Here is a 26715-nt window from a genome sequence, read left to right on the forward strand (position 1 = left end):
ATTGAAATATTTCTTTCGACATCAGCTTTCTTCCATATGTCATAAATTGTCAAATGTAACTTTCAGAATGTGTAGTCTAGATTATCTTTTTTTTGTCTTTTGGCAGAATTGACTCCTTAAATGATTTAAAAAAAGCCTTTAATGTCTTTTGGTTTTACATTTGTATTAATATTTATATAGTTTCTTTTTAATGCTTTTTTAAAAATGTCTGGCTTTAAAATTGTCCAATCTTTTTTAATCCTAAATCAGACTTGTTGGTTATTTACTCAATACTTAAACCTATTCACGATATTTTTAGTCATGAAGTAGTTTTGTACTTTGGGGGCAGGTTTTTTTTATTTTATTTTGTTTTGTATTCGAGCCACCTCTCGTCAGATCCTCTCATAATAAGGTTTTATTAATTGAAACAGACCCCATGTTTGTAGAAACCGGTAGGACTTTTGCAGTAAACCGGAAGTCTGGTGTTTCTCTGCTACTTGTGAAGAACCGAGAAAATGGAAGCCGTCACCTTGGAAACCAAGATCGGGATCTTTGTGTCCGATTAGCCGAATGCTAACATCCGCTTACAGTCACTCCTCGCGTATCTTTGCTAAATCTCAGAAGGAAAACATCCAAGGGGATCCAAACGACTTGGTACTGAAAGTATTTGGCCCATCGTGGCTCGCTGCTGGAAATGGAGGACTCTCTGACGTCATGCTGCTGGTAAGCTAACTGCTAACAACTTCACAAAAGCGATGGAGACTTTATTCACAATGTTGGATTACGATGGCGCTAAATCAAGATAAAATTTGTTCAAAAATATATTTGAAATGTCTAAAAAAAAATAATTGAAACGGAAATTATTTTGAACTGAAAAGAAAAAATTATGGCCCCAATTCAACTCCACAGTACACAAATTTGTATGGAGCGTGAAGAGTGCCAAATTAGTTTTCATGTTGGTGATTATTGCATTATCTTAAATAATTTTACTAGATATTAAAATATGCCTTCCATTAAAATTAATGGAGGCTTGAAAATGTTAATTCCATTGTCCATATATCTTTATACTTTATTTAGTTTTCTGCCTTTTGTTGATTCAGTTGAGACTTTTATTTTTTACAGAATTTTACACATCATTACATTTGTCAGCTTTTACCAGGTTTTGTATTGTATTCTTTTGCTGTCAATGAAGAAAAACTGACATTGTTTCCTCATTAGAGGAGAAATGTGCCTGTGTGTCACATTATTGTTGAACCCCAGCAAAACCTGGGGTTCAAAAAATTATTTACAATTTTCTAGATACTCAGAGCAACTTAAAAGTTGAGTATAAATTTCAAAAACATTTCAGTTATTAAATAAGAAGTTACGTCAAAGTAAAGGTAAGATTTTTGAGTGTTATTTACAGGGACGTGAAATTAGTCACTTAACCTTTGCTTCTATTTTCTTCTAATCTGTAAAACAATTAGTTTCCCTACTAAAGCTCCTTATATTCAGCTGAATTAATTGGTATTAAATTTGTGTTATACCTCTGCTAGTATTTGATAAACTCTGCAAAGCAATGTGTTCATTATAAGCTATGAGTATTTTTTTCTCTGTGTGGATATTAAATGTTAGTTTGTTTCAGTAGGTGTAGTAGCCAAATGTGACCAGCAAGTGGCGCGCTAGTGACAAGCACGGCGCTCCTAAATGCCTGAAGAAGGAAGTGTTTGTAGCTCATTTATTTATAGAATATTCTCCTTTTTCTGAGTTTTAAAAGCAACATATTTATCCATTCAGCTCATCAGAGAATTGTCACACGATGCACAACTTGATTCAATCTTGTTTTCCATTTAAGAGAAATAAAATTAGTCATCATGACTTTATTTTTGCCTTATTTCAACCTTGTTCTCCTACGACTACTTGTTATGCTGTTTTTTAAAAATCTTATCACTTCTTGTAATTTTGGATTTTATTCTAGTAACGTTTTTATTTATCTTAGTATGAAATATACAAATGGAACAAGTTCTCCTATTAAACTTTATTCTGGTTTGACTTAATTTATTCTCAGAATAAATTCTCATGAAGTTGAAATATTACCAGAATAAAGCCGTAATATGAGAAAAAGGTCAATATTTCAGGAATATTCATATTATTCTTATATGACTTTTCTTAATCATTTATACAAATTATTTTGCATTATTATTACAAGAATTAAGTCCTACTAATAGCACAACTTATCATTTAATCTTTATTCTACTAACACTTTAATTTTATTCAATTTTCTTTTCTTTTTCTAACGTGGATCTAATATTTTGTTGCAGTTTGTCTCCCCCTACAGGCTGAAATCTTTTTTTTTTTTTTCCTGTAGTGTTTATTTGAGCGTTTAATTTTAAACATTCTCAGTCATGGTTTGTGTTTTGCTTTAAAACGTCAAACGGTACCGAGACGAATGCTGGTGTTGACGTAGGCAGGCTGGACCTGAAGTGGAGCAGCTGTGATGGTGTTTATGTTTCACCGGACAGACGGACGCGCTTTGCTTTACCGTTTTGAACAGCTGACGTACGTGTGTGTGTGTGTGTGTGTGTGTGTGTGTGTGTGTGTGTGTGTGTGTGTGTGTGTGTGTGTGTGTGTGTGTGTGTGTGTGTGTGAGAGAGAGAGAGCTTTGGAAACAAGGAGCAACATTAATGTCTGCAACACGCAGTCTGCCTCTCCTCCTCTGGTTATTTTTAGTCTAAAGTCAACACAGCCCGGCTCTTAATGACCGCAGGATTCCTCTCAGCTTCACTCTGCTGCTTTGCTACATTATTCACCCTAAAAACAAACTGATTATTGGTGTATTTGGTCATAAAGTTAAACCAAAATGCACCACTGATGGAGTTTTTAGCTTCCTTGCTCAACATTAGCTAGGCGTCTGGTTATTGTACTGCCCTCCTTCGATTTGGATCGCTGCTATTCTTTGTCATAGAACTATTAAAAGTGGTGTCAGGTCCTCCCAAACAAGGGTTTTGTTTCTGCAGACAGACCCCACTGCTGTCATTTATTTATAGCAACCAGCACAACCTCTGGAGTCAATGGGACGTCTGGTTTTTCTCTCCGACATAGATGGGAGCCATCACCTGGGAAACCAGGAGCCGGATCGTTGAATGTGTCAGATTAGCTCACTGCAAATATCCATCCATGGTCGATTCCTGGATATACTGGCAAAAGGTCAAGAGGTTAAGGTGTTTGGGTCGACACAAGTTGGAGAAATCTAGGCTTTAGAGCTAAATACCTTGTCCAGAATAGATGAAATTCCTCAAAAACCTTTCAAAACTAATGAAAATTAAAAGTTCAGCGTGTGAAAAAGAAAATGGAGAGTCAGAAGTTGGAGGCAGATTTAGATGGTGTGACGGTTTAATCCGGGTTCTGGATGTCTGACTTTCAATGGAGCAACTGAATTCAAAGCTTTTTGGCAGGCAGAATGAAGTTGTGCCTTTAGCTCTTTATACACCAAGGATTGGGCGAAAACAGCTAGCATATGGTCTGAAAACCAGCATCATCAGCGTATCCATAGTTACCTCCCCACAGCAGGTTCTCCCCCCAACTCCCATTTCTTCACTCCAAAAAATCTGATTTGTGGAACTAAATCAGATCCATTGCATTTTACGTAATATGTGCCAAAATGTAAAATAAAATTTTACGTCATGCGTCGTAATTCTGCACCAGAAGAACATAAATGCAATAAATCTGGACAAAAACAATAGCTGAAAATTATAATTATTAACATTCTGAACTGTAGCTAGAGCTTTATGCTAGTTCTAGCCGTGAAACTCCACAAAACAGGTTTCCTCTACAGGTAAGTTGTTTCTCTGCACATTTGGCAAATGAGGTTGATTGACAGCGCTAAGCCCCGCCTCCCGACTCCGTTTGGCTATTTTTGGTGCATGTCTTCAGACAGTAATAGTAGATGGAGGGTCTTGGTTTTTCTTTTCACGGATTCTTTGAGTCACTACATGGCAACAGAGTAAATAAATACATAAACATATTTTTGTAAAGCTTCCATCCTGCAGCTTTAATGTTTTTTGTGTGGGGATCGTTTCGGACACAAACACAATGGCAGGAAAGCAGCTAATTGGTCAGAACAACAACAACATTAGCATCATGACTGGTGATAATGATCCTGCTACAGCTTCAGATTTTTCAGGAGTCCAGCTGTTGTTTATATGTTTTAGATAATCAGATCTATTGTCGTCATTTAGAGCCGCCATCTTTAATCACTTCTGTTAATTAAACTCCTCCTCTCTCTCCTCCAATCAGCTGGTATTCCAAACTTGGTCATGTTCTTCTTTCTGCAGCCAAACACTCCTGAGCTTTAAACAACACACCCACACACACACACACACACACACACACACACTTTCTCTCTGGCTCTCTCTCTCTTTTCCACACACACTCGGCTCTTTGCTCTTTCCGTTGCAGCTCGGCTCTCAGACGGCCGTCATCATGGCTCGCTGCTGGAGTTACTTAAGAGGACTCTCCATCTGCGTCACCGTGCTGCTGCTGGTAAGCTAAATGCTAACGGCTAACAACTCCAGTTAAAGTTTTCATCTGTAACGTCGGATTAACCAAACAAAAATCTAAATGTTAATTTGGTGAATGTCTAATTATCGTCCCAAAATGCTTTCCATCTTCAGAGTAATCATCACATTGTTTTTCTTTTGGCTGATAGTGGCTTTAAATGCATCATTAATTATTACATCATAAATACATTTTTTATTCTTTTTGTATGGATGTTTATAATTCAGATTTTTGTGTTTATTTAAGTGTGTATTTTTTTAAGTGAAGAAATGAAACAACACATTTAATCAGTTTTCATCAATTTACTTTATTTAACTTAAAAGCGTTAATATTGAGCCACATTTTTATTACAATAAATGAAGTTAAAAACTAAAGAACAAAACTGTCAGGCTGCTGCTGCTTTATTTACACACAGTTCCTTTCAAAATTAATTTAAATATTTAGTATTTTTTCTAGAAGGTTTTGACCAGTTTTCATTGAATGGTAATGTTTTGAATATTCCCAGACTTGGCTCTGGACTTTGACTAGACCAACATCCATCCCACCATCTAACAAGTTTTCTTCCAGGATTTTCCTGAATTTATCTCCATCCAACGTTTACCAGCCTCCTCCTCCCTCCTGAAGGATTAAACCCCACAGCATGATGCTGCCAACGCCATGTTTTCCCATGAAGAAGACGTGTGTAAGCTGATGTCCAGTGTTGGTTTTGGGTGTAAACCAGTACATGTCTGGGCTGGTAGAACACAAAGAAGAGTTTTCATTGGTCTGTCATGTTGAGTCCCTTCTTTACCAGAACAGAACAAAGTCATTTCCTCTTGCAAATTTAAAAACATCTAGTGCACAATATTCTAGTTTCTTTATTTGTCTCTGGGGTTTTTTATTTAGATAATAATAACTCTTTTTTAAGTAGATTTTTTTTATCTCATGAAATATTTGCTTCACTAGGTTGTTTTTTTACAGAAAAATGTTCCTCAGGGAATAATTTTAGGACCTCCTCCCATCTAAATTGTTTTTGTGGAAACTGGGAAATATTTTTTCTTTTTTTAAAGCTAAACTATTTAAATTGTTAAAAACTAAAGTCTATAAGAAACAATTCAGATGTAATTAATGTCAGGAGTCAATAAAGAAACAGGAACATCGCCAGTTTTGCAGATGATACTGTGTTTTCTTCAACAAGCTTTAAAAACGTTTTCAGAAACTAAAACTCCTTTAAGTGTTGCAGTAAAACCTTCATGTTACTTATATTTTTACCTGCCATTAGTGATGTCATTAAATCAGCCAACCTCATGCTAGAGGATCCAAAGTTTACCAGCTCCATGTTGGTCGGAGTAGAATTTTTGGAAATCTGTTATAAATAAATAAAATAAAAACTAAACATGTTTACAGCTGTTTGATCTGATGAATCCAATATATTCTTGCTGTTGTAGTTTTGAAGGTACGGGTATGCCTGAGCATGTTGGTGTAATTAGCGGATAGTTTTTGCTCATTTCCTCTTATCGTTTTCCTGCCGACTGTTTCCTCATTTCTTTCATTTTCCAGAAAATTCTCACCTTTTTGTTTCCGCCTCGTATATTTTACAACATTTCCTCACTCTTCTCTCAGCATGTTGCCAAAGCTCGCCTGCCGGCTGCTTGTCCACCTCGATTAGTGCAGCAGGAACAACGTGTGTGATTACATTGGCTTCTGCTGCTATTTTTATTTTAATTTCTGTCGTTTGGAGTCACTTTTTCCTGCTTCCTGTTCCTGTTGCTGAGCTGCTTATCAGCTGATTGCAGTGATTATGTCGACTGTTCCTTTTCAACTGGACTGTAAAGCTCATGAGACTTTCACTCCCAGGCTTGGGATTTTACTGTTGAGGCTCATTTCTGATTAGCTTCATGTTAACCTAACCGTCTTGTTTCATTCTTCTTGTTTTAATTTGGGTTCTGACTGGATCTGAAGAGCTGTTGGTGTTTGTATCACATTCTGTTTACCTCTATTGTCTCTCTGTGGTTGCATACCTTCATATCTATTTTAGGTTTGTTGTTGCCAAAGCAGTGAGGAATGAATCTGCAGGGACTCATTCAGTCATCCATGTTTAAAACCAAATGTAGCTGAAACCAGAACTGACTTTTTAACATTTATCTAGCTAAACTTTTCTCTGTTTTAATTTTGGTTAAGATTATTTCCATTTGCTGAATACATTTTATACATGTTTCTAAATCATTTTTGGTGCAGTTGCATCCAAACTCGGTGTTTTAGGTTTCCTTTGAAAGCTTTTCACAATCGTTTGCTGGAATCATGTTTTCCAGGCGTCGGCCAAAGCAATTACTTTTTATATCCTGAAGCTGTTTTGTGTCCAACTTCATGGTCTTCTGGGAGTTATTGTCCATTTTTGTCCCCAAGCTTTGACTTCCTGGTCGACGTTTTTAAATGTTGCTTCAACTTTCCAAAGTGGAGGGTTAGGGCTAGGGTAAGGGTTAGGGTTAGGGTAACAGACACTTTCTAATCGTGTCTCTTTGTGAAGTGCACCAGTCCCTCCTGCAGCTAAACACTCCCAGTGGGTGCAATGCCTAAAGTTGTACTCGTGTAAAAATATCAACACAACATTTTAACTTAAGTAAAGGTAAAAATTAGCCGTCCAAAAAATTACGTCTAGTAAGACTAAAAAGTGTTTCCAGGGGAATGCTGCCTCCGTTAGGCTCCGCCCCCTTCGGAAAGCGCCATGACTTTCTCTCTGGCTCTGCAGGTGTCTGGTGTTGTGATGATCGGTGTTGGATTCTCGTCAATTGAAGGAAACGTACCTGTTGCCAAGGTAACCAGGCTGACACTTAAACACAACCTCACATTTTATGGCTTTTTTTTCTGCAATATTTGTGAATTTTATTGGCTATTTTACATAAATCTCACCTCAGTTGATCGAATGAAGGAATGAAGTGTAGCTTTTGACTTTCCCCTGAGTTTATATTGAAAACATTAGGGCTAAAGTTTGTTTATTTTAATGTTTTTCTGGACGAAATCAGGAAAAAATGACTTGCTAATCTGAAAAATGAAGATGTCCAGTGTTTTGTTTTTAACTTGTTTAGCGCTGCTTCTTTTTTCCTTTCACTCAACTTTCCATAAATATGTTTTAATACATTGAATTTCTGTGACTTGCTCTTCATTTGGAGTCTCTTTGGAAAGGTAATTGGGGCCAAATTTATTTTTACTTGTTTTATGTAACGTCCTAATTATCTAAGTGTTATATTTTTAATATTCTGAAGCCAAAATCATCAAAGTGACTGAAATAAAATTTTCTGTTTGGTTAAGTAAACCTCTCTCATATGAAGTTAACATTACCTGTATAGTTAACTCTGTGATTGTTTTTCTTTTTTAATCTCTTTCAGTTGTTCGACCAGTTATCGATTAGCGACGGTGTGTTGGCTCTGCAGGTGTTCGGCCCGATCACAGTGATTCTGTCTGTCCTGGGCATCAGTGCTGCGGTTTCAAACTACAAACTTTTGCTGCTGCTGGTAACTTAAAATATATAGTTTTAGTTTTTTCCAACATCCAGATTGTTTAGGTTATTTTTAAATATGTTTATTTTAAATATTGATCTCCAGTTATTCCTCCAGCTGTTTTTAATGATATTTTCTTAACATTTCTTTCATCAAAATAATAATTTTACTTTAATATTTTGATCTCCTGCAGTTTTCTGCCTTGATTTTCGTGGAGTTCGTGGCTCTGATGATCGTCGTCTCTCCGTTGGTTCACGTTGAATCCGAGGTGACGCCTTTTCTGAGTCACTGCTGCCCCCTGCAGGGCTGCAGAGTTCATTACAGTAATTTCATTTAAATTAACATTTTAACTAAATAATCTGTTTAATATTCAACATGTGTTCTTGTTTAGCAGATTATTGTCTAGTCTTGCAGTTTCTGCTCATTTTGTTCAGATTTATCTGGCTTTCAGGTTCCTCTGTTTGACAAGGTGAGCGTTGGTTCTGGTTCTGGTTCTGGTTCTGCAGGTGAACTTCGCTGTGGATGACATTTTCCTGAACGTTACTCCTCTTCACAGAGCTGAGCGCTTCATCCAGACGGAGCTGCAGAAACTCCAGGCCTCAGTGAGCCACATTATGAACGAGGAATTCAGGCTTCAGTGTTTCTGTTAACTTTCAGTTTTAAAGTTTAAAGGTTTTTAAAAAATTTTTCCACATTTTTCTTTAACACATTTTTAAATTTTTTTATTTAATTTACTTTTTTATTTTTAAATGATTGTTTTCATTATTATAATTTTTAAAGGTATTTTATTTTTTAGCTAGTTACTCTTTCCTTTTAGATTTTTTATATTTTTAAAAATAGTTTAAAATTTTTTAATTGACTTTTTTTTATTTTATCTTTTATTTTTAAAACTATTTTTAACTATTTTAGAACTTCAATTGCTAGTTAGCCTTCCTGTTGCAACTTTTTTTTTCTGATTACCAATAAAAATGAATTTCTCTGTGATGAATGTTTGTTTTGTTTTTTTCTGATACTGGTTAGCAGTAAAACTCATCTTCATTGTTTGTTTGTTTCCAAGGATTCCTGCTGCGGTTTAAGAAGTTTTGAGGATTGGGGGAATCACCTTCCTGTCTCCTGCTCATGCTCGCCCCCTGCTGGCCTGAGGTTAGTTCAGCAGCAATGAACTATGTGACAAATTTAAGTTTTTGGAGGAATTTTTTTATTCATTTATTCCTTAGATAATCTAAATTAAATACAGTCATTTTGTGTAATGTATTTTTTTCTCTTACACATTTAGTTTTAATACTGATTATGATGCATAGAAATAGAAACTGAAGTTAAGAAATGCATTTTTATTTGGAACCAATCATTCTGAAGGAACACAAACTCCTTTATTTAGTTTAACAGAAAAGCAAAAGAAAAAACCTCCCAGCAACCTGACCAGGTAGTTATGATGTTTTCATAAAAGCAGAAAGTTTTATGAAATAATAAATCCATTAAAATGTCCAGAGACTCAAGAGAGTTTTGGTAAAACAGAAAAGTAGACAAAAACGCAGTGTGACGGAGGAGCCGTCATGAAGTAGGACATTTAGAGTCCATGTCAGTTATTCAGGCACATATACAATCACTTACTTTTTTGTTGCAGGTTAAGCTGAGAAGGTTCATTGTGGGTGCACACGCGGTGTTCCTATTTCAGTTAAACATTCATCCAAAATCCATTATTTTCATTATCAAACATTTTCCTGGTTTTATTTTCAAGTAGGTTTTTTTTTTCTAGATGGTGGCTTGCTAGGAGGCAGTCACATGATGACTGCATGATGTCATCTGATTAGTACCAGGTGTTTTGTATTAAATTGTGTATTGTATTTTTCTTTACAAGTTTATTTATTTCTGTTATTGTTATTATTATTCTTATTATTATTATTTTGTATACTTTAAGAGTTTATTTGAGTTGGAAGTAATTGTTTAGTTCTTGATTGTTTGGAGTGTCTGTGGGCGGAGCCTGTGACTTTAAAAGCAGTGCTCTGTTCCACAGGCTGGCAGTCTGTGCTGAGACTCACGCTGGAGGTGAGACTGTTGACCCAAAGCCGAATAAAATCCTCTAAATACAATCTCTGACTTGGACTAGTCATTATGTGACTAAATCATAAGAGAACCCCGTCACACGCAGCAAAAGTTAGAAATGTATTTTTCACTTTGCTATTCTTTGATTCAATAGTCTCACAGAGACAGAAATAATTAACTGTTTTAATTAGCAAAGCAGAGCAGAATCTATTTAACACAAGTTCATCACATGTGAGTGAATGCTGCCCCCTGCAGGCCACAGGCTGAATAAAGAATTTACTGCAGAACCGGGAAGGTTTCTCTCAAGACAATTAGGACCAAACTAATGAAAAAATAACTATAATAATACTAGACAATAAAGTCGTACGAGAATAAAGTGGAAAAACTAGGAGGATAAAATCTGAATATTTTCAGAAGAATAAAGTTGGAATTTTACGAGAATAAAGTCGTCACATTACATCATCTTGTAGTATTATTACTTTCTTCCTAACTAAAAGTTAGGAATCCCTAACTCACTCACTGTTTCCTCCCCGTTCCTCAGCGCTCAGACCAGTAACTCCAGCTCACTGGGATCCTGTGTGATGACTGGAACAAACCTTCAACCTTCAGATCTACTCTGGGTTCACTCTGAGGTATCGCCGCTTCCTTTACTCTCAGTCTGTTGATGTTCTGCCCCTCCTCCCCTCTGGATCAGTTTGTTCTGTCGCTCAGCCCTGTGGTCCCATCCTGAAGAGCTACCTGGGATTCCCCATCAAACTCCGGATCGGAATAATCTCCGCCTTCACCACCATCACGGTAAACCAGCAGCTTCTGGTTTCTTCCTATTATTATTTTTACCATTTTATGGAGCTAAAACACTGAAAATATTCCATTCAAATGTCACAAAGTGAAAATGGATTCTGTCTGATGGTCTTATACATTTAGATAAATATCTACTATTGGGAATTTGTTTTTACAAAAAGGATGGGAAATTATTTTAAAATTTTAAAAAGCAAATTGATTCCAAATTAATGACAAGAAAAAAAAACAGATGTAAAACCATATTTCTTTTGCTGTCATTTTGTGAAAATTTAATGCAAATATTTCTGGAAAAATTGTAAAAAATTGTAAAAGAAAATTTAAAATGTTGCATATTTCTTAAAATACCTACATTACGATGATTCATGGGTCGTTTAAGGTTCCCACCTGTGTGTCGGATATGACCCGATGTGTGTGTGTGTGTGTGTGTGTGTGTGTGTGTGTGTGTGTGTGTGTGTGTGTGTGTGTGTGTGTGTGTCGTAGATAACTGCCATCGTTCTGTGCCTGGTTCTGGGTCTGGAGGATCGCTGGAAGAAACCTCCGATTGAGACGACGGTCGATGACTTTAATAGAGTCAAGTACCAACCCAAACCTTCCCTCTCCTGACCTCTGACCCCTGAGCCAAACAGAGCAAGCACTGATGCTAACACGTAGCCTTTAAGAGGAGCTAGAAAGAACAACACAGGAAGTGCTGTGAGAACCAGAAACGGGTCATTTGGACTTTTTGTAGTTTCCACCATCGTAGCTTTTAATTTTAGTTTTTCACAGATTTATTTGTTTAAACACACGACTGAGAGCACATGTTTGAATTTCTCTGACAGTCCAGTGGATTCGGTTCGATTTGGGACCAAAGTTGAAACATTTGTTACATTTTCAGCTGCTGTTTCTCTTTTCCAAACCTGTTTGAAAAACCTGTTCCCCTCCTCGCCTGTAGGGGCGCTCCTTCAATCCTCTGCTTGCAACTTTTTCCTTAACAAAATGAAAACAAAACTGGAGTAGCAACAGATTTTAGCGGTTGTAGGATTTTTCTTTAGTCTTTTACAAAAGTCTACGAGACATTTCTCCCTTTAGCGCTAGGCTAGCAGGGCTAGCATATGTGTTTTGGTGTATTTACCCAGAATTCCCTGTACTGTAGTCCACTTCCTGCTTTTGGAGCCGTCTCCAGTCTGCTTGGTGTTCACATTTGCATTCAAACTGCATCAAAGTTCACGTTTTAGTTCAGTTTCGCATTCACTTCTCTCCAAACAAACAAACTTTATGGGACTTTGGATTTCTCTTCTCCTTCGAACAGCTGGAAAATTTCATTCAAATCATTTGGTTTCCAGATATTTGGTTTCCAAAATTTCTGAAAGTATGAACCGTTAGGAATAGTTAATGCATTTCTGACAACTGCACTGCAAAACCACCAACTGTTACCAAGTTTTTGTCTAGTTTTCTGTACCCAAATTAAAACCCCAAATTGATAATTACATTTATGAAAACATGAAGTTCTAATTAGAGCATTTTGCACATAAGATTAATTTTCTTTAATGACACAAATTTCTGTTGTGTTTTTGTTGTTTTCTTGGGAAATCTGGTCCTACAGGGACTGAAGAGACTCTGGATCAGAATTTCTGCTTTTAATGTTGATTATTTTCTAAATGGGAGCCAGTGTGGAAAAACTGCTTCACCTTAAAATGTTTCTATGTTTGCAGAATATGTTTTAAAATTTAATATATAGAAAAATGCTGTATTCTTTTCTGAAGTGTGCTTTGTAAATAAAATGAGTTTACTTTAAAGTTACATCAGTGATTTCTTTGCAGTTACATCTAAATGCCACAAGGTGGCAGCAGCAACTTTTTTTTCTTAATTTTAATGATTAAATGAAAAAGAATAAACACATATGTAAAATTATACTTACAGTAATATTGAACTCTTAACCTTCAGTCAGTTTTGATGGAATGAAGGGAGAAAAACTTCAATCTGAAAACGTTTTATATTCAGGAAACAAAAACATCAAAACACGTCAAATATGTTGGTCAGTTTTCCATTAATTACAGTTAAAAGGAAACTGAGCAGGTTTAGAGTTTATTTTAGAGTTTATTTTAGAGCTTATTTATCGCGCCAGCGCCCATTTCACCCGCATGCTTCTCGAGCAGCTGGGGGTTTGCAGCTGAGTGAAGTGTAATCTGGGGTTAACCACATCACTCTGCATCAGATTGCTCTAATTCTAGAATCAGATTGCTCTAATTCTAGAATCAGATTGCTCTAATTCTAGAATCAGATTGCTCTAATTCTAGAATCAGATTGCTCTAATTCTAGAATCAGATTGCTCTAATGGTGAATGCTCTACAAGTCAATCTGTGGTGAACAATACAGAATATTGTGCTGACAAACTGAACTTTTCTTGTTTTAGGAGAGTCAGGATCACCAAAATGTTTTCTAAAAGCCAGAATAATGAGAGACTATTCACTTAAATTATTCATCTGGGGATCCCAGATGATGATGTCATATCTTCGCAAGCATCTGACAGGAAGTGACACGTTAAGAAAAATAAGGTTTGTACGTTTAGACTCCAGTTGAACCTTGAGATCTGCGTTAGCTCATTTGAATAACGGGTTGTTGAACTGGACCATGAAGGAACCTTCAACCCGCCGACGTTTTCACCTGGACAGGGAGGAGCATATAAAAGAGACGACCAGATGCATGTTGTTAATGTTATAACTGAAAATAAACACACCAAATTCCACAGCACATCTAAATGTGACAGTTGTCATAGTCAAGCTAGCATAACTGACCAAATTTTCTCTCTTCAGCAATTTTAGATTTTTAATTAAAACATTTTTCTGACTTTGTTATCTAAGTTGTTTAAGTTTTCTCCAGCTTTCATGGCCTTTGTCTGACAGTTGTCACCAGAGGGGGCAAAGGTCAACAGGCTGGGACTCAAACCTTCAACTAAGACCTCTGTATGTGAGTGGTGGACGGTTATATTTCTGAAATCTGACTCATTAGTGTAAAACCTTGTCCATTCCCACATTCCTGAGCTTCTCTCTGCTTTTCTCTTCCTGGTGAAATTTCCCTTCTAGCTGCCACTAAATGGGGTCACTGGTTTTGCTGCCTTGCAGAAATAATCTGAGTTCATCAGCAGCAGGAAATGTTTTCGAGCCAGTCGTTGTCTCTCTCTTCATCTCCACCTGTTAGCAGATTTTTTTTTTTTTTTTTTTGTTGGTGGTGTGAAAACCACATTCAGACAGACGTTAACATTTAAGCGTCCTCTTTAAACAGCCAACAGTCAATGTTGATTTTGCTCTTTGCAGCTTTAAACCACTAAAGAAAACATTTAGAAGCAGCTTAACATATATTTTATTAAATTCTGTAACTTTGCCAATAAAAATCTGTACATTTAGGTAACAAATGTTTTTATTTAGCAAAATTACAACTGTTAAGAACAAACTTTGGGTTTTCAGTGTTTTACCTGTAGTAACAAATTATCATTTCTAAAAGGACATTTTTAGAAACCTTTTAAACATGCAACTCCCAACCAAACTGTCAGGAACAAAAAGTTGATTTTTTAGGTAGCTGGAAATGTTAAAATTAAAATAATCAAACAAATGTAGATTCTCATCTGAACTTCTAAAATGCATTTGATGTTGGTGTCAGTCCAATGTGTCCAAAATGATTCTGCCCGTCTCGACAGTTTTTGAGTATTATTGTTAAAAATATTTCTTTAATTTTGCTTGAAAAAGTCTTGAAGTGTGGAAATGAAATCCTCAAATTAATCAGGTAATTCACTCATTCATTCATTCATTCATTCATTCATTGGTCGGTTTCACTGATTGGCTGCAGGTTTTCTCTTTATGTTGAAATGATTCACTGCTCAGATTCTCTGCAGACGGTTTTATCGACACTCACCTTCGTCTCTGCACAGTTCAGTTCTCTCTGTCTCTGCGGTCTAGTCAAAGTAAGACAGAAAGTATGGAAAAAAATAACTGGTGTCTGAAGAATGGTTTTATATTCTTCAACTGTGTTTTTGGGGTGAGTAAAATACCTTTAATTTAAGTAAATTGATAATTTTTGCTATCATTCTTTCTAAAGACGTTTATATAAAGTTCATTAACACAAAACACTTTGAGGCCAGCAGCTAAAAATAATCAGAATTTTGCTTTTCATGGCAAAAATGCTAGAAAGAAGAGGCAGAAATAAAAATATAAAAATAATCATTTTGATATATGATGTTTATTTTTCTGATGCCTAAAAAACAGAGTGTTATAAAGTCCTGGTCTTTCTGTTTATTTAGTGCAAGAATTTATTTATTTTAAACTGAGTTCATGTAAATCATATGTATATAAATATCTATAATTTTTTAGACGTTTGAATCATTTATTTTTCATTTAATAAATGTTTTTATGTCCAGCATCGTTCAGTCTGTGGCGCCCTCCAGTGTTTAATGCAGAAATTACAAATGTGATAATTTCTTATGCAATAACTAAACATAAGAAATTACCATTTTTAAACTAATTTATTTAAAATATTGCCTCATGTAGATCAAATATGTGACTATTACATTCTAAGATATTGAATTATATCTGACACATGATGTTTTCTTTAATATTCACAATTTCATTTTTGGAAATTAGATTTTTTTTTTAAATATATTGTTTAATTTTCCTTGTTTTTGTTGAGTAAATCTATGCATAACTTCTTCTTCAGGGTTCTGGGATTCTCTTTATTTGCCTGTTATACAAGACTGGATCTGAGAAACTGGTAAAACACAACAAGCTTTACTGCTAAATCTTCACATTTAAAGTCCTAACAGTCACTGTTTCAGAAGAATATTTACTACTTGAGGAGATCGTTCATATTTTTAGATGAGATCCTGTGAGTATTTGTGTTCAATAAATCTTTGTATCCTGTGTTTACACATTAGTTTGAGACTGAAAAGCCTTCAGAAAAATGAATTTAAATTGTCTCTTCAGACTCACTTTGGTCCAGTCTTTCTCAAACTGTGTGGTCTGCAGACTTTAATAAAGCAGAAGAGGATTTTTGTTTCTGTCAAAGCAACTCAAGTCTATTTTTTGTTTTAATTGTGCTTCTAAATTACCGATAAACCAAAAGTGTTATTAAGGCAAACACTTATAGTACATAGCAACTTCCTTTTTGATTTCTGTTTGACATCATTGAAAAACTCAGAACGCCCCAAATAAACTTGTTCATGACAATAAGTGAGTGAAGAGACTAATAATTTGATTTGAGGCTGTAAATGTTGGTAATTACGTGATTTAAATTACTGCTTTAGTCCAGTGATTTAAAGTTTCTCTGAACTAGAAAATCTAATAGTTTTTGGTGCAGTTAAACTTTTACCTTGAATGAAGGTCAGTAACACCAAGATCAACCGATGGTAAGATACTGACTTCTAATCTGGCGCCTGGTTTTAGAATTAGATGGATGGATGTTCATCATGTTGTGTAACAGCCAGTTTCTGCTGTAAGTTTTGTGTTTTTGCTCCCTGATCAGATGGAAGAACTGAACGCCCCCAGGATGATGAGGTTCTGGGTGTTTGCCATCGGCCTTGTCGTGATCTCCATTTTTGGCAGATGTTCAACGTGGACCAGGAGTAAATGCTGCCTCATCGCTGTATGTGCACCAGTTCAAGTATTTCATTCAAATAGAGAGTAAATGTAGCATTAATTTGATTGTTTTCTGTGCAGTTTGCAGTCATCAACGGCGTCGGAACGGCCGTCATGATCATCTTTGGGATTAATGTTGCTGTTTTTAAAAGCCAGGTAATTTACTGTTTGAAAAGATGAAGTTATTATGGCAGGTCAGTCTGGGCAGCAGGCATTGAGCTGAAACCAGAAGTTTAACAAAATGACAATAAAACACATTAAAAATATTACATAAAAAAGAGTCTGAAAGGTAAAAATATAAACAACAAGGCATGAAATGAATACACATGATTCCAGTTAATGAACCTGCAATAACTAAACATACATTTCATTTTTCTGTTCTGGATTTCCTGGTTTATGTTTGTGTGAATTTTCTTTTCACACAAAGAAAATTGTCTAAAATAATTTTATCCTTCTTTTCTGTTTAGGTCATGGAAAGAGGTCAAAGTGCTGAATTTGCCAAGGAGATCCTGAAAAACGACGCAAAAAAAGATTTGCTAATATCCCGACAAGAACCTGTAAGACCCAGTGGCTCCCCCTGGTGGTGTCTTAAAGGAGACACAGACAAATATTTTTAATAAAAGACGTCATGGATACTAGTTCTTCTGGAGAAATAATCATCTAAAAGTGAAAGCATCTGTTAGGGTTTTGTTTTGTGTTGCAGCTTCGGTGTTGTGGATGGACTGGAGTCGAGGACTGGGGTTCAGACATCCCTGAATCCTGTCACTGCACGTCTTCACATGAACAATGTAAACCCAGCACACAGGTGAGCTTAAAAACGTTTAACAATTATCATGCAGGAAAAAAAAAATCTGCAAATCTTTGAAGATGTTTTTTCTAACAGGGATCCACTGAGCCACCATATGTTTACTCCAAGGTATTCAGTCAAACACCCGACCAATGAAACACTTTTAGCTTCACCTTTCTGTCTCGTCTCCAGCCTGCAGTCCGTAACTTTCTGCCCACTTTCTCTTCCGCAGTCGTGTGGAGAAATCATTGGAGCTGATGTTGAACATCTAGCAAATATTGATCTCGGCATCTTCTTTGGATTTGCTATAGCTGCTGTAAGTTTTGCTCATATTCTCTTTTTTTAAACTGTTAAATGATGTGGAGGGAGAACAAGTCAAAAGTAAAATATGACCAGATAAAAAAATATCACAGCTACTGGAAAAACATACATAAAAATGGAGGCAGAGCAGGAGTTCATCTGACAGGTTGGACTGTGAAAATAAACTCAGACCATCAGGATCTTCATCTGTTTGATTCCCACGGATTAAAAAGTAAAAGACTTTCAGAACAAACTTCTATAACTATCTCCATACTGTATGAAAATACCCAAGTACAAATACAGATTTCCTGAAACAGTCTGTATTACAGCATATCTGAAGATGCTTCCCTTACAAAAAAATCACATGAAAATCACATGTGACTTTCACATGTGATCACATGTGGTTCACACAAATTTTTACATGTGAATGATGTGAATCACATGTGAAAGCACATGAATACGTGTGATTTTGGAACGTTTCGTGGTAAAATCACATGTGATCACATGAGATTTTCATGGGATTTTTTTGTAAGGGTTCTGACTGAAGACACTCTGTTTGCCCATAAAGAGGATGTTCAGGGTTTTCCATAATTTTCTTGATTTTATATAAAGTCCTTCTTTGCATCATCGCCTCCAAAGGTTCTACAGTCGCTCCCAGAACAGAACCAGCCTTCTTCATCAGGTTATTGAGCCTCTTTTAGTCCCTGGTTCTGCTGCTGCTGCCCCAACAGATGACGGCAGAAGAGATGAAGTTCAACAACAGACTTAGAGAAGATGTAGCTCCATGTGGCTGGCCGAGAGCGATCCGATCCGTAGCCTCAACCTGAAGAGCTGCTTCAGCTTCCTGTGGCCACTTTCGCAGTCTTTTCTTTACAGGTTGTCTCTGAATAAGGGCTTTAAGTTATGAGCAGAGAAAACATGGTTTCTAACATATCATAACATGTCATCTATCTACCGTTGTTAAAAACTTGGGTTTTTAACAGGTATGCAGCCTGAATGATTCTTTAAGCAGTGGCGCTTTAACAGGACGGCAGAAACATGAAAATCAAGAGCAGAAAACTTCTTTGTTTATCACATCATACCATATTGTGGGAATGGAAACTTCCTTTTTCTGATCACTTGTTTGTCCACTTGCTTTTTCAGATGATGTGTTTGATCATCGCCATCAAAATGATTATGCAGTTCAGTTGTCATGACAACGTCGGAGAGCCAGATATTGAAATGAGGGATTATTAAAGTTAATATATTTTGGAGGGTTTTGTGCCAGGATGCAAGAATATTGAAAATGCTTTGCAAACCCCACAGGTCAATGTATTCTATTCTGATTTAATTTCATTCCTAAATGTTTTCCAGAGTTGGAAAAACTGCTTAGCCTTAAAATGTTCCTGTTCTGTTTGCTGAATCTTACAAAAATACAAACGTTCAATATAAAAAAACAATTTTTTTTGTTTATTTTAAACCATAAATCTGTTTTTCTGTAGTAACGTCTGGTTACCACAAGGTGGCAGCAGTAAAATCTTAATTTTCTTAATTTCTATCACAACATTGAAATAAAACAAAACAAAATTCTCCATTATTTACAGTAATTTCTTTAACAGGTCATTGATTACTTTCAAACAAACACAATGAATGGAACACGTCATAGAAATGTAGCGGAGTAGAAAGTACAGACACAGTGAAAAGCAGCCATGATCATATCTAGTTAACAGAGATTTATTGGGGCCTGCCCATAGCAATGCATGGAGGCAGTGACTGACTTGCAAGTCAGTCACTGCCTCCATGCATTGCATGGCAGGCACCTATTGTTCTACACCCAATAGAATGTCTCTTTATTTATTATTCTTCCGTCACCGTTAATGCGGCGTACCGCTGCGAGCCCACCCACAAAAGTGGTATCAAAACGTGCGGCTCGATGCCGAGAAGGGAGCTATTGTTTTTATAAGGAATCGGACTTACGTTGGCAACGTAAAAAGCGAAAAACAAGCAAAATTTCCAACTGCCAAAACGCAGAGCATAACTGAAACCAACTGCCATTTTTTAGAGTGAGAATTTAAGCAGATTTTTGACCCCAAAGCAATTTTGAAATCGCTGTTACGCCCACAAATATCGCCCTATCAGTATTAAACTTGGTCATGATATTGATACGCATGCCTGCTCCGGTAAAATGTGTTCGATATTTCTCTAGCATTTACGGTTTTCTGTCAAGGTGCTTCAGAGCGAAATCATGCGCCAGGGTAACTGACGCTCTCCCTGATTCACTTCCATGTATTTCTGAAACTTTTCTGAGCTCTGCACACACTATTTTTGTCTCATCATCACTGCAGTTACTGTGAATGAGGTACAAATACGAATTGCGGTACTATCGGAGATAACAAATAGCCCTCTCATACGCTTCAAACGGTTTTCAAATATGTCTCTTGGTTCCTGAATGGCAAAGGTTTGTTCTGAGTGTTTTTTCCATATTAACTGACTGGGTGTCTCACAAAGATAGAATTCTTTTTCCACCTTTCTGTTTCACACACACTGACAGTTAGCAGCTGATCCATTACCATAGCAACGGAACACATGAGGGCAGAGCAGCTGATTAGGACTACAAAAACGCATCACTGTAGTTTTTATGTCAGAACTCTTAGGAATGAGCTGGCCTTTATAACTACTTGTGTTTTGGGGATTTTATAACTGATTTTAAACAACCTTTGTTACACACAGGATTAGTGTGTCAATTTTAAATGAAACTTAATGGAAATTTCACAATAAAAGCCTCAATATTCCTCTCAGGTTTTTTTTTTTTTTTTAAGTTTTTATTGGCTCTAGTGGCCTTTATTTGATAGTTAATAGACAGGAAAGTGAGTAAGGAGAGAAGGGGGAAGACATGCGGCAAAGGTCGCCAGGCCGGGAATCGAACCTGCGACAGCCGCGTCGAGGACTAAGGCCTCCTTATGTGGGTTGTGCTTAACCCCTGCGCCACCACAGCACATCCCTTCCTCTCAGGTTAGTGCACTGGTGCAATAATATTGGCCTATGTTATCTTTTTCTCTCAGGTTAGGCAACTGCCTTCCACAGCAGGGCAGTTCATTAGCATTAGCCTTTGACCTAATGCTAATAAATAGGACTACAAAAACGCCATATCTGTAGTTCTAACTAACACTCAGTTAAAACAGAGGGCTGAGCTTCCATTTAGAACTACCGGCTCTTTAGGCCAGTAAATAACTATTTGGGGCTTTATGTGACTGTTTAAACAAACCACTGTTCAACATTGGATTACTTTGGCCATTTAATATGAAGCTTATGTTTCGTTTCAAAATAAAAGCCTAAATATACCTTTCAGGTTAGTGAACCTTTACAAACTTCCATGTAAACAAACATAGAGCCATTCATAATTGCAAAATGTGGTACAAGATTTATATTCTGTGCTCTTTACTGTATTAAACTTGAAAAACTCAAGTGGAAAGCGCAGAGAATATTATAAATATCTCTTATTGTCCCAGAGTGAGGAGGTTTTGGTGTATCAGCAGCCAGTTAAAGTTAAATTGAAGTGACATTCAAACGATAAAATAAATGAAAAAATAAATAAACAGAATAAAAGAAAGAATGTTTCAGGGTGGGGATGGTATGTGCAGTTTAAATGATATGGCACATTTAAATACTTCTCTGTATTTTAAATCCCAAATGTATTTTTTTTAGCTTGCTATTCCCATAAGGCTAATATCAATAGTCACAATAATACCAGTATGATGCAAGCTATTACAAATTATGCTAATTATAGCAGGTATGTTACACACATAGTGTATGATACAGTACAGTTGTAGTACACTAATGGCAAATTTACAACATAAGGAAAATAATACAATATATTTATTATAAATAGCATACTCAGATTAATAAAAATGTGCAACTGAGTTGAATAATTTAAAAAATGTACAAAATGTGCATATATCTAGATACAAAAAGTTGCAGACTATTCACAAAACTCAGAAAAACTTTGCAAATATCAGCTGGAATGTGCCAATACCAGAAAGGAGTAGTGATGTTACAAAGTCTAACAGCAGCTGGAGCTGCGATGCAGCAAACTGTCACTGAAGGAGCTCTGCAGTTCAGCAGCAGCTTCTTACTTGGGAGTGGGAGACAGTGATGTTATGGTAGCCAGAGTCCTACTGTCTCCCACCATCCTGCCGGGAGCCCCTCCCACGTCCCCGAGCTCAGACAGGTGATCAGTCCCACAGATTCAGAAAAGTGGATCTGACAGGTGGTTTCGCTGAAGGCCAAGCGTCTATTTCTGTAGAGATCACAGTTGAAGTTGGTAGTAATCTGCACAGCTCTGGATTTTGACCAGTAAATAGTTTATTTAGTTCAAAAATATCAAAATGACAAAAAGTTCAGAATTTACATTTAAATTAAATCCAAGCTGAACATTTAATTAAGATCTGTTGACTTATATTTACAAAAAAATAATAAATAAAAGATAAAGATAAATGTATTTTACAAAACTTTATTGTACATTTTTAAATAAGCAATTTATGAATAAACTTATATTATTTAATGATGGATCAAAAGACACAGATCTATGGACGGTGAAGAGTTTTAATAAATTAATGGCACATTTAAATAATTATTACATAAGTTACTGATTATCATTTGACACTCTTTATTCTCCATAAGACTCAGGACATACTGGAGCAGCAGTTTGTTATTAAGCTTTGAAAATATAAAATGCAAGTTTATCCCTCATAGTTTTAGGTTTCTCTAGATTTTTCTAAAAATGTATTAGTTCTTAGAAAAGTTTACATTTTGAAAACTTTTTAAAAAATCAGTCCTACATTATGAAAAATAAATGTAAAATTTTGTGTTTCTCTAAATTATTCTAAAAATATATTAGGTTATGATTAGATTATGAATAAAACATAATCTAATCACAGATTATGCTATATTAACTCGTGCTATTAATATGAGTTTTATTGGAGGTTTTATATTCGTACTGTTTCTTTGCAGTTGGGCAGATTTTACAGGTTTAGTTTTACCCTGTGTTTGGACTGGAAAATTTCAAATCTGGCAACAGTGGCGAATGGCGCCATTTTTGTTATTAATGAGCGTGACGCGCATGCGCCATGCTGGATAGAAATATGACGCAGCTTCAACGTGAGGGTTTTTTTTTTTAAAAAGAGCGGCTAGCATTCGCCTCACCGAGACACGGAACAGTCGGTCTGATATTCATGAATTTTGGGACGTGGATTAAAAAGGACATTCTCTGATAATCCGAGCGGACGCCAGGCCTAATGACTGAAATGTTTGTGGATCCGACTGTAATCTGTCAGTGTTCGTCGAGGCCTGGTTTGGCGTCTTGTACTTGACCAATGAGTAGGCCGCAGTGATGACAAGGAGGCCGCTGGAGGGCCAAGTTTGAAATGGCTGCGTTGGTTATTCGGTAAGTTATTTTTCGAAAACCTTATTCTAAGTTTTTGTCTTTTTCCACCTTAGACGTCAGTGAAGCAATTTTTTATGTGTCTTAACAGAGCAGCACACAAGGAGTGACCCGACCGTGGCCTCTCAGCGGCGGTTTGTTTGGTTGTTGGCGTCCCTGAAACACCTGAGGAGCTATAATGGCGTCTGGAACTAGCAGCTGATCGATTATGGACAACAAGGCCTACTTTACCTACGAATAGGCTGCTGTGATGGCAAGTAGGCCGCGGGAGCGCCATGTTGGAAAACGCTGCGTTGGTTATTTGGTAAGTTATATTTCGGAAACTTTATTCTAAGTTTTTGTCTTTTTTCATCGACGACAGCCCCGGCTCCAGACGAGTTTAACAGGGGGGTGGGGGGGAGGGCTCAGCTATGGCAAGCCGTTTTAACATAAATTCGGTTTTGCCACCCTTGCATTCCAGATATTTCAAATTGTTTTATGACTAGACGTTTTAGCGATTTAAGATATCTCTAATTATATTTTTACTAGATAAAATACCTATTTCAGATATCTCTAATTACATTCTGATCAGTCGAAATGACGTCAGATTTACCATAGAGGTGTATGGAGACTTCAATTCAAAATATCCACAGTCAATTAGTGACTATCTGAAATACACATTTCAGATATCTACAATTAAATTATGTCTAGTCATAAAGTAAATTCAAGGCATCTCGATTTTAGTTTTGACTAGTCATAATTCTAATTAAAGATATCTCAAATGACAACATCATTTGAGATAGCTTAAATTTATTTTTAAATAGGAGATATGTAGTTTTGACTAGTGAAAATTAAATTATAGATATCTTAAAAGCAAATAATGACTAGACAAAACTAAATAAAGATATCTTGAATTGTAATTTTGACTACTCAAAATTCCTTTTAAGATATCTCTAAATGAGTAGGAGATATCTTGAATTACACAGCTTTTCCACTTAAGATATGTTTAACATTCTGACTAGTCAGAATGACTTTGATATCTTGAATATGTATTCTGTATAGTCAGATCGTCCCTGACTTACGTGGCAATTTGAAAGTTTAATAAAACAATGAAAAATAGAACAAAAAAAGATGTTTGAAATTGCTCCACTTACATGTTGAAAATGCTTTGACAGTAGCATTTATAGCTTTTCTAAGCTGTTTTTAAGTGCATTCAATTTGTCAGAAATGCATAAACAGGAAATTCTTTGCAGATTTGAGAAGCTGTCTTATAGTTGATGAAGTTTTGTGTTGTCCACATATACAACATTGCTGAGTTCTCTCTATGTTGTGGCATTTACTGGCAATTTGGTGCAGGAAACATAAAATTCTGCAGGCAACTGTTTGGACAGTACAAAGGGGCTTCCATGCAATTCTTAATTCAGATATCTATAATAGTAATTTTGACTAGTCATAATTAAGTTCAAGATATCAAAAATTGTAATCACGGATGTGTCTCGTCCAGTGTTGTAATTTGAGATATCTTGAAAGGAATTTTGACTTGTCAAAATGTTATTGAAGATATCTTGAATTATTATTCTTACTAGTCAGAATGTAAATGCAGATATCTTAAATTACCATTCCGGATAGTCAAAATGTAGTTTTGTCTAGTCAAGATGCATTTTTAGATATCTAGAACGTAATTACGGATAGTCAGACGAAACTGAATTTATGTTAAAACGACTTGCCATATGTTATCGGCTTATTCTATGGGGGTAAAATGAATCTATGTAGCAATAATATTACTCAAGTAAAAGACAAAGGTACAGTGCAATAAAACTACTCTTATAAGTACCTTTTTTCCAAAAAAAGTTACTCGAATGTAACAAGTACTACCCAGTTTTGAACATAAACAACACCAGTAGCCTACAGGCTACTTGTTAACAAGCTCAAGGTGCTGTGTTGGTATTAGCTAATCATCTCTTAGCTAACATTACTTGCATCCAACAGCATTACTCAACTCAGTCGGTTAGTTTGAGGGGAAAACTGTGCAAAGTTCTTTGCATTTTGCTGGTTTGCTGCCATTATTCTATTCATTGTTATTCATTAATCTATTATTCAGTAAGTTATTTTAATAACTTAACTAATATAAGTTATTATAAATCTTTGTCTTTTTCCACCAAAGACATCAGTGAAGTCAATTTTTGTGTCTAAACAGAGCAGCACACAAGGAGAGACCCAACCATGGCCTCTCAGCGGCGGTTTGTGTGGTTGTTGGCGTCCCTAAAACATCTGAGGAGATATAATGCCATCTGGAGCTAGCAGCTGATCGATTATGGCTGTACTACAATCAAGCTGAGGATTCCCTTCAATCAAGTTGAGGATCGCTTCCGTCAAGCTGAGGAATCGCTACAAGGTGCCTGGCGGACCCCGCCCAACCCATCAAAGGTTGGTTAAGTCAAAGAACTGTTCCAATGGCGGGTCCAGAAGACGTCTCAGGGTAGGAGCTGTTGCGGGTTTTGCTGTGCTATGTCGCTGATGCTATTGTTTGACGGCCAACGCTAGGCCTCTTGATGTGCTGGTTTGGTTTGATTCTCTGCTGAGAGTCAATGAGCTGAGAAGGATTTTGCTGTTTTAAATCCTTCTTTCTTTGGGTTTTAGTGTTTGAATCAGTTGCTGTGGTCTTGTGACCTGTGGGAAATACATTTTTTGAGGCTGTAGGAAGGGATTCAGCTTAGGCTTTGTTTTATTTAGTTAAAAGCGAGTACAACGAATGGGTCGCTCTTTTCCATGCAGAATGTTCCACTCATGAAAACACGGTTGGGTATGTGAAATGTAGAACTTCTGATCTTTGTAACAAAAGGTGGTGTTTTAGGTGTTTGTTTTCACATACAGTTTGGTCGGGTGTGTGAAAACAAACCCTACAAATGGGTAAAAGGTTAGTTGCCTTTCGGTCGGGTTTGTGCGAAAACGAACCCGGCCGACGGGTAAAGGGTTAGTTGCCTTTCGGTCGGGTTTGTGTGAAAACAAACCCTACAAATGGGTAAAGGGTTAGTTACCCTTTGGTCGGGTTTGTGCGAAAACGAACCCGGCCGACGGGTAAAGGGTTAGTTACCTTTCGGACGGGTTTGTGCGAAAACGAACCCGGCCGACGGGTAAAGGGTTAGTTGCCTTTCGGTCGGGTTTGTGCGAAAACGAACCCGGCCGACGGGTAAAGGGTTAGTTGCTTTTCGGTCGGGTTTGTGCGAAAACGAACCCAGCCGACGGGTAAAGGGTTAGTTGCCTTTCGGTCGGGTTTGTGCGAAAACTAACCCTACAAATGGGTAAAGGGTTAGTTACCCTTTGGTCGGGTTTGTGCGAAAACGAACCCGGCCGACGGGTAAAGGGTTAGTTGCCTTTCGGTCGGGTTTGTGCGAAAACGAACCCGGACGGGTAAAGGGTAAGTTGCCTTTCGGTCGGGTTTGTGCGAAAACGAACCCGGCCGACGGGTAAAGGGTTAGTTGCTTTTCGGTCGGGTTTGTGCGAAAACGAACCCGGCCGACGGGTAAAGGGTTAGTTGCCTTTCGGTCGGGTTTGTGTGAAAACAAACCCTACAAATGGGTAAAGGGTTAGTTACCCTTTGGTCGGGTTTGTGCGAAAACGAACCTGGCCGACGGGTAAAGGGTTAGTTACCTTTCGGTCGGGTTTGTGCGAAAACTAACCCTACAAATGGGTAAAGGGTTAGTTACCCTTTGGTCGGGTTTGTGCGAAAACGAACCCGGCCGACGGGTAAAGGGTTAGTTGCCTTTCGGTCGGGTTTGTGCGAAAACGAAC

The 26715-nt window shown here is 36.8% G+C and overlaps 2 protein-coding genes and 1 long non-coding RNA gene across 4 annotated transcripts; all 3 read left to right on the plus strand.

Moving 5' to 3' along the window:
• Positions 1–474: 474 nt before the first annotated feature.
• On the plus strand, positions 475–12614 carry LOC122826632. Of its 2 annotated transcripts, none has more exons than XM_044108742.1 (10): positions 475–702; positions 4417–4500; positions 7244–7309; positions 7881–8006; positions 8185–8259; positions 8498–8593; positions 9049–9134; positions 10576–10666; positions 10746–10829; positions 11316–12614. In XM_044108742.1, exons 1-10 carry the CDS (start codon positions 550–552, stop codon positions 11436–11438), a joined length of 984 nt encoding a protein of 327 aa, XP_043964677.1. In that variant the 5' UTR covers positions 475–549; the 3' UTR covers positions 11439–12614. The 2 variants fall into 2 exon arrangements, with proteins under 2 accessions (XP_043964677.1, XP_043964678.1); XM_044108743.1 differs by lacking the exon at positions 475–702 and adding an exon at positions 5083–5197 and having other exon boundaries at positions 4425–4500.
• A 2079-nt stretch (positions 12615–14693) lies between these two features.
• LOC122826452 (tetraspanin-8-like) lies at positions 14694–18932 on the plus strand. The gene is made up of 9 exons (XM_044108316.1): positions 14694–14846; positions 15522–15575; positions 16326–16445; positions 16520–16594; positions 16906–16995; positions 17142–17243; positions 17322–17354; positions 17458–17541; positions 18669–18932. The coding sequence occupies exons 1-9, from the start codon at positions 14787–14789 to the stop codon at positions 18759–18761; spliced, it is 711 nt and encodes a 236-aa protein (XP_043964251.1). The 5' UTR covers positions 14694–14786; the 3' UTR covers positions 18762–18932.
• Positions 18933–22695: 3763 nt separating this feature from the next.
• LOC122826391 lies at positions 22696–25847 on the plus strand. The gene is made up of 3 exons (XR_006369779.1): positions 22696–22947; positions 23036–23248; positions 25121–25847. It is a non-coding gene; the product is annotated as an uncharacterized LOC122826391 (long non-coding RNA).
• Positions 25848–26715: the final 868 nt, after the last annotated feature.

Source organism: Gambusia affinis, linkage group LG23 (assembly GCF_019740435.1).
Source record: "Gambusia affinis linkage group LG23, SWU_Gaff_1.0, whole genome shotgun sequence".
NCBI lineage: Eukaryota > Metazoa > Chordata > Actinopteri > Cyprinodontiformes > Poeciliidae > Gambusia > Gambusia affinis.

Excerpts from the sequence above, each read along its gene's own strand:
- LOC122826452 (XM_044108316.1), top strand. The coding sequence starts at position 14,787 with ATGGAAAAAAATAACTGGTGTCTGAAGAATGGTTTTATATTCTTCAAC. Across the intron at positions 17,355-17,457 it reads CACCATATGTTTACTCCAAG|TCGTGTGGAGAAATCATTGG; the intron begins GTATTCAGTCAA and ends TCTCTTCCGCAG. Across the intron at positions 17,542-18,668 it reads TTGGATTTGCTATAGCTGCT|ATGATGTGTTTGATCATCGC; the intron begins GTAAGTTTTGCT and ends TTGCTTTTTCAG.
- LOC122826632 (XM_044108742.1), top strand. The coding sequence starts at position 550 with ATGCTAACATCCGCTTACAGTCACTCCTCGCGTATCTTTGCTAAATCT. Across the intron at positions 703-4,416 it reads TCTCTGACGTCATGCTGCTG|CTCGGCTCTCAGACGGCCGT; the intron begins GTAAGCTAACTG and ends TTTCCGTTGCAG. Across the intron at positions 10,830-11,315 it reads CCGCCTTCACCACCATCACG|ATAACTGCCATCGTTCTGTG; the intron begins GTAAACCAGCAG and ends TGTGTGTCGTAG.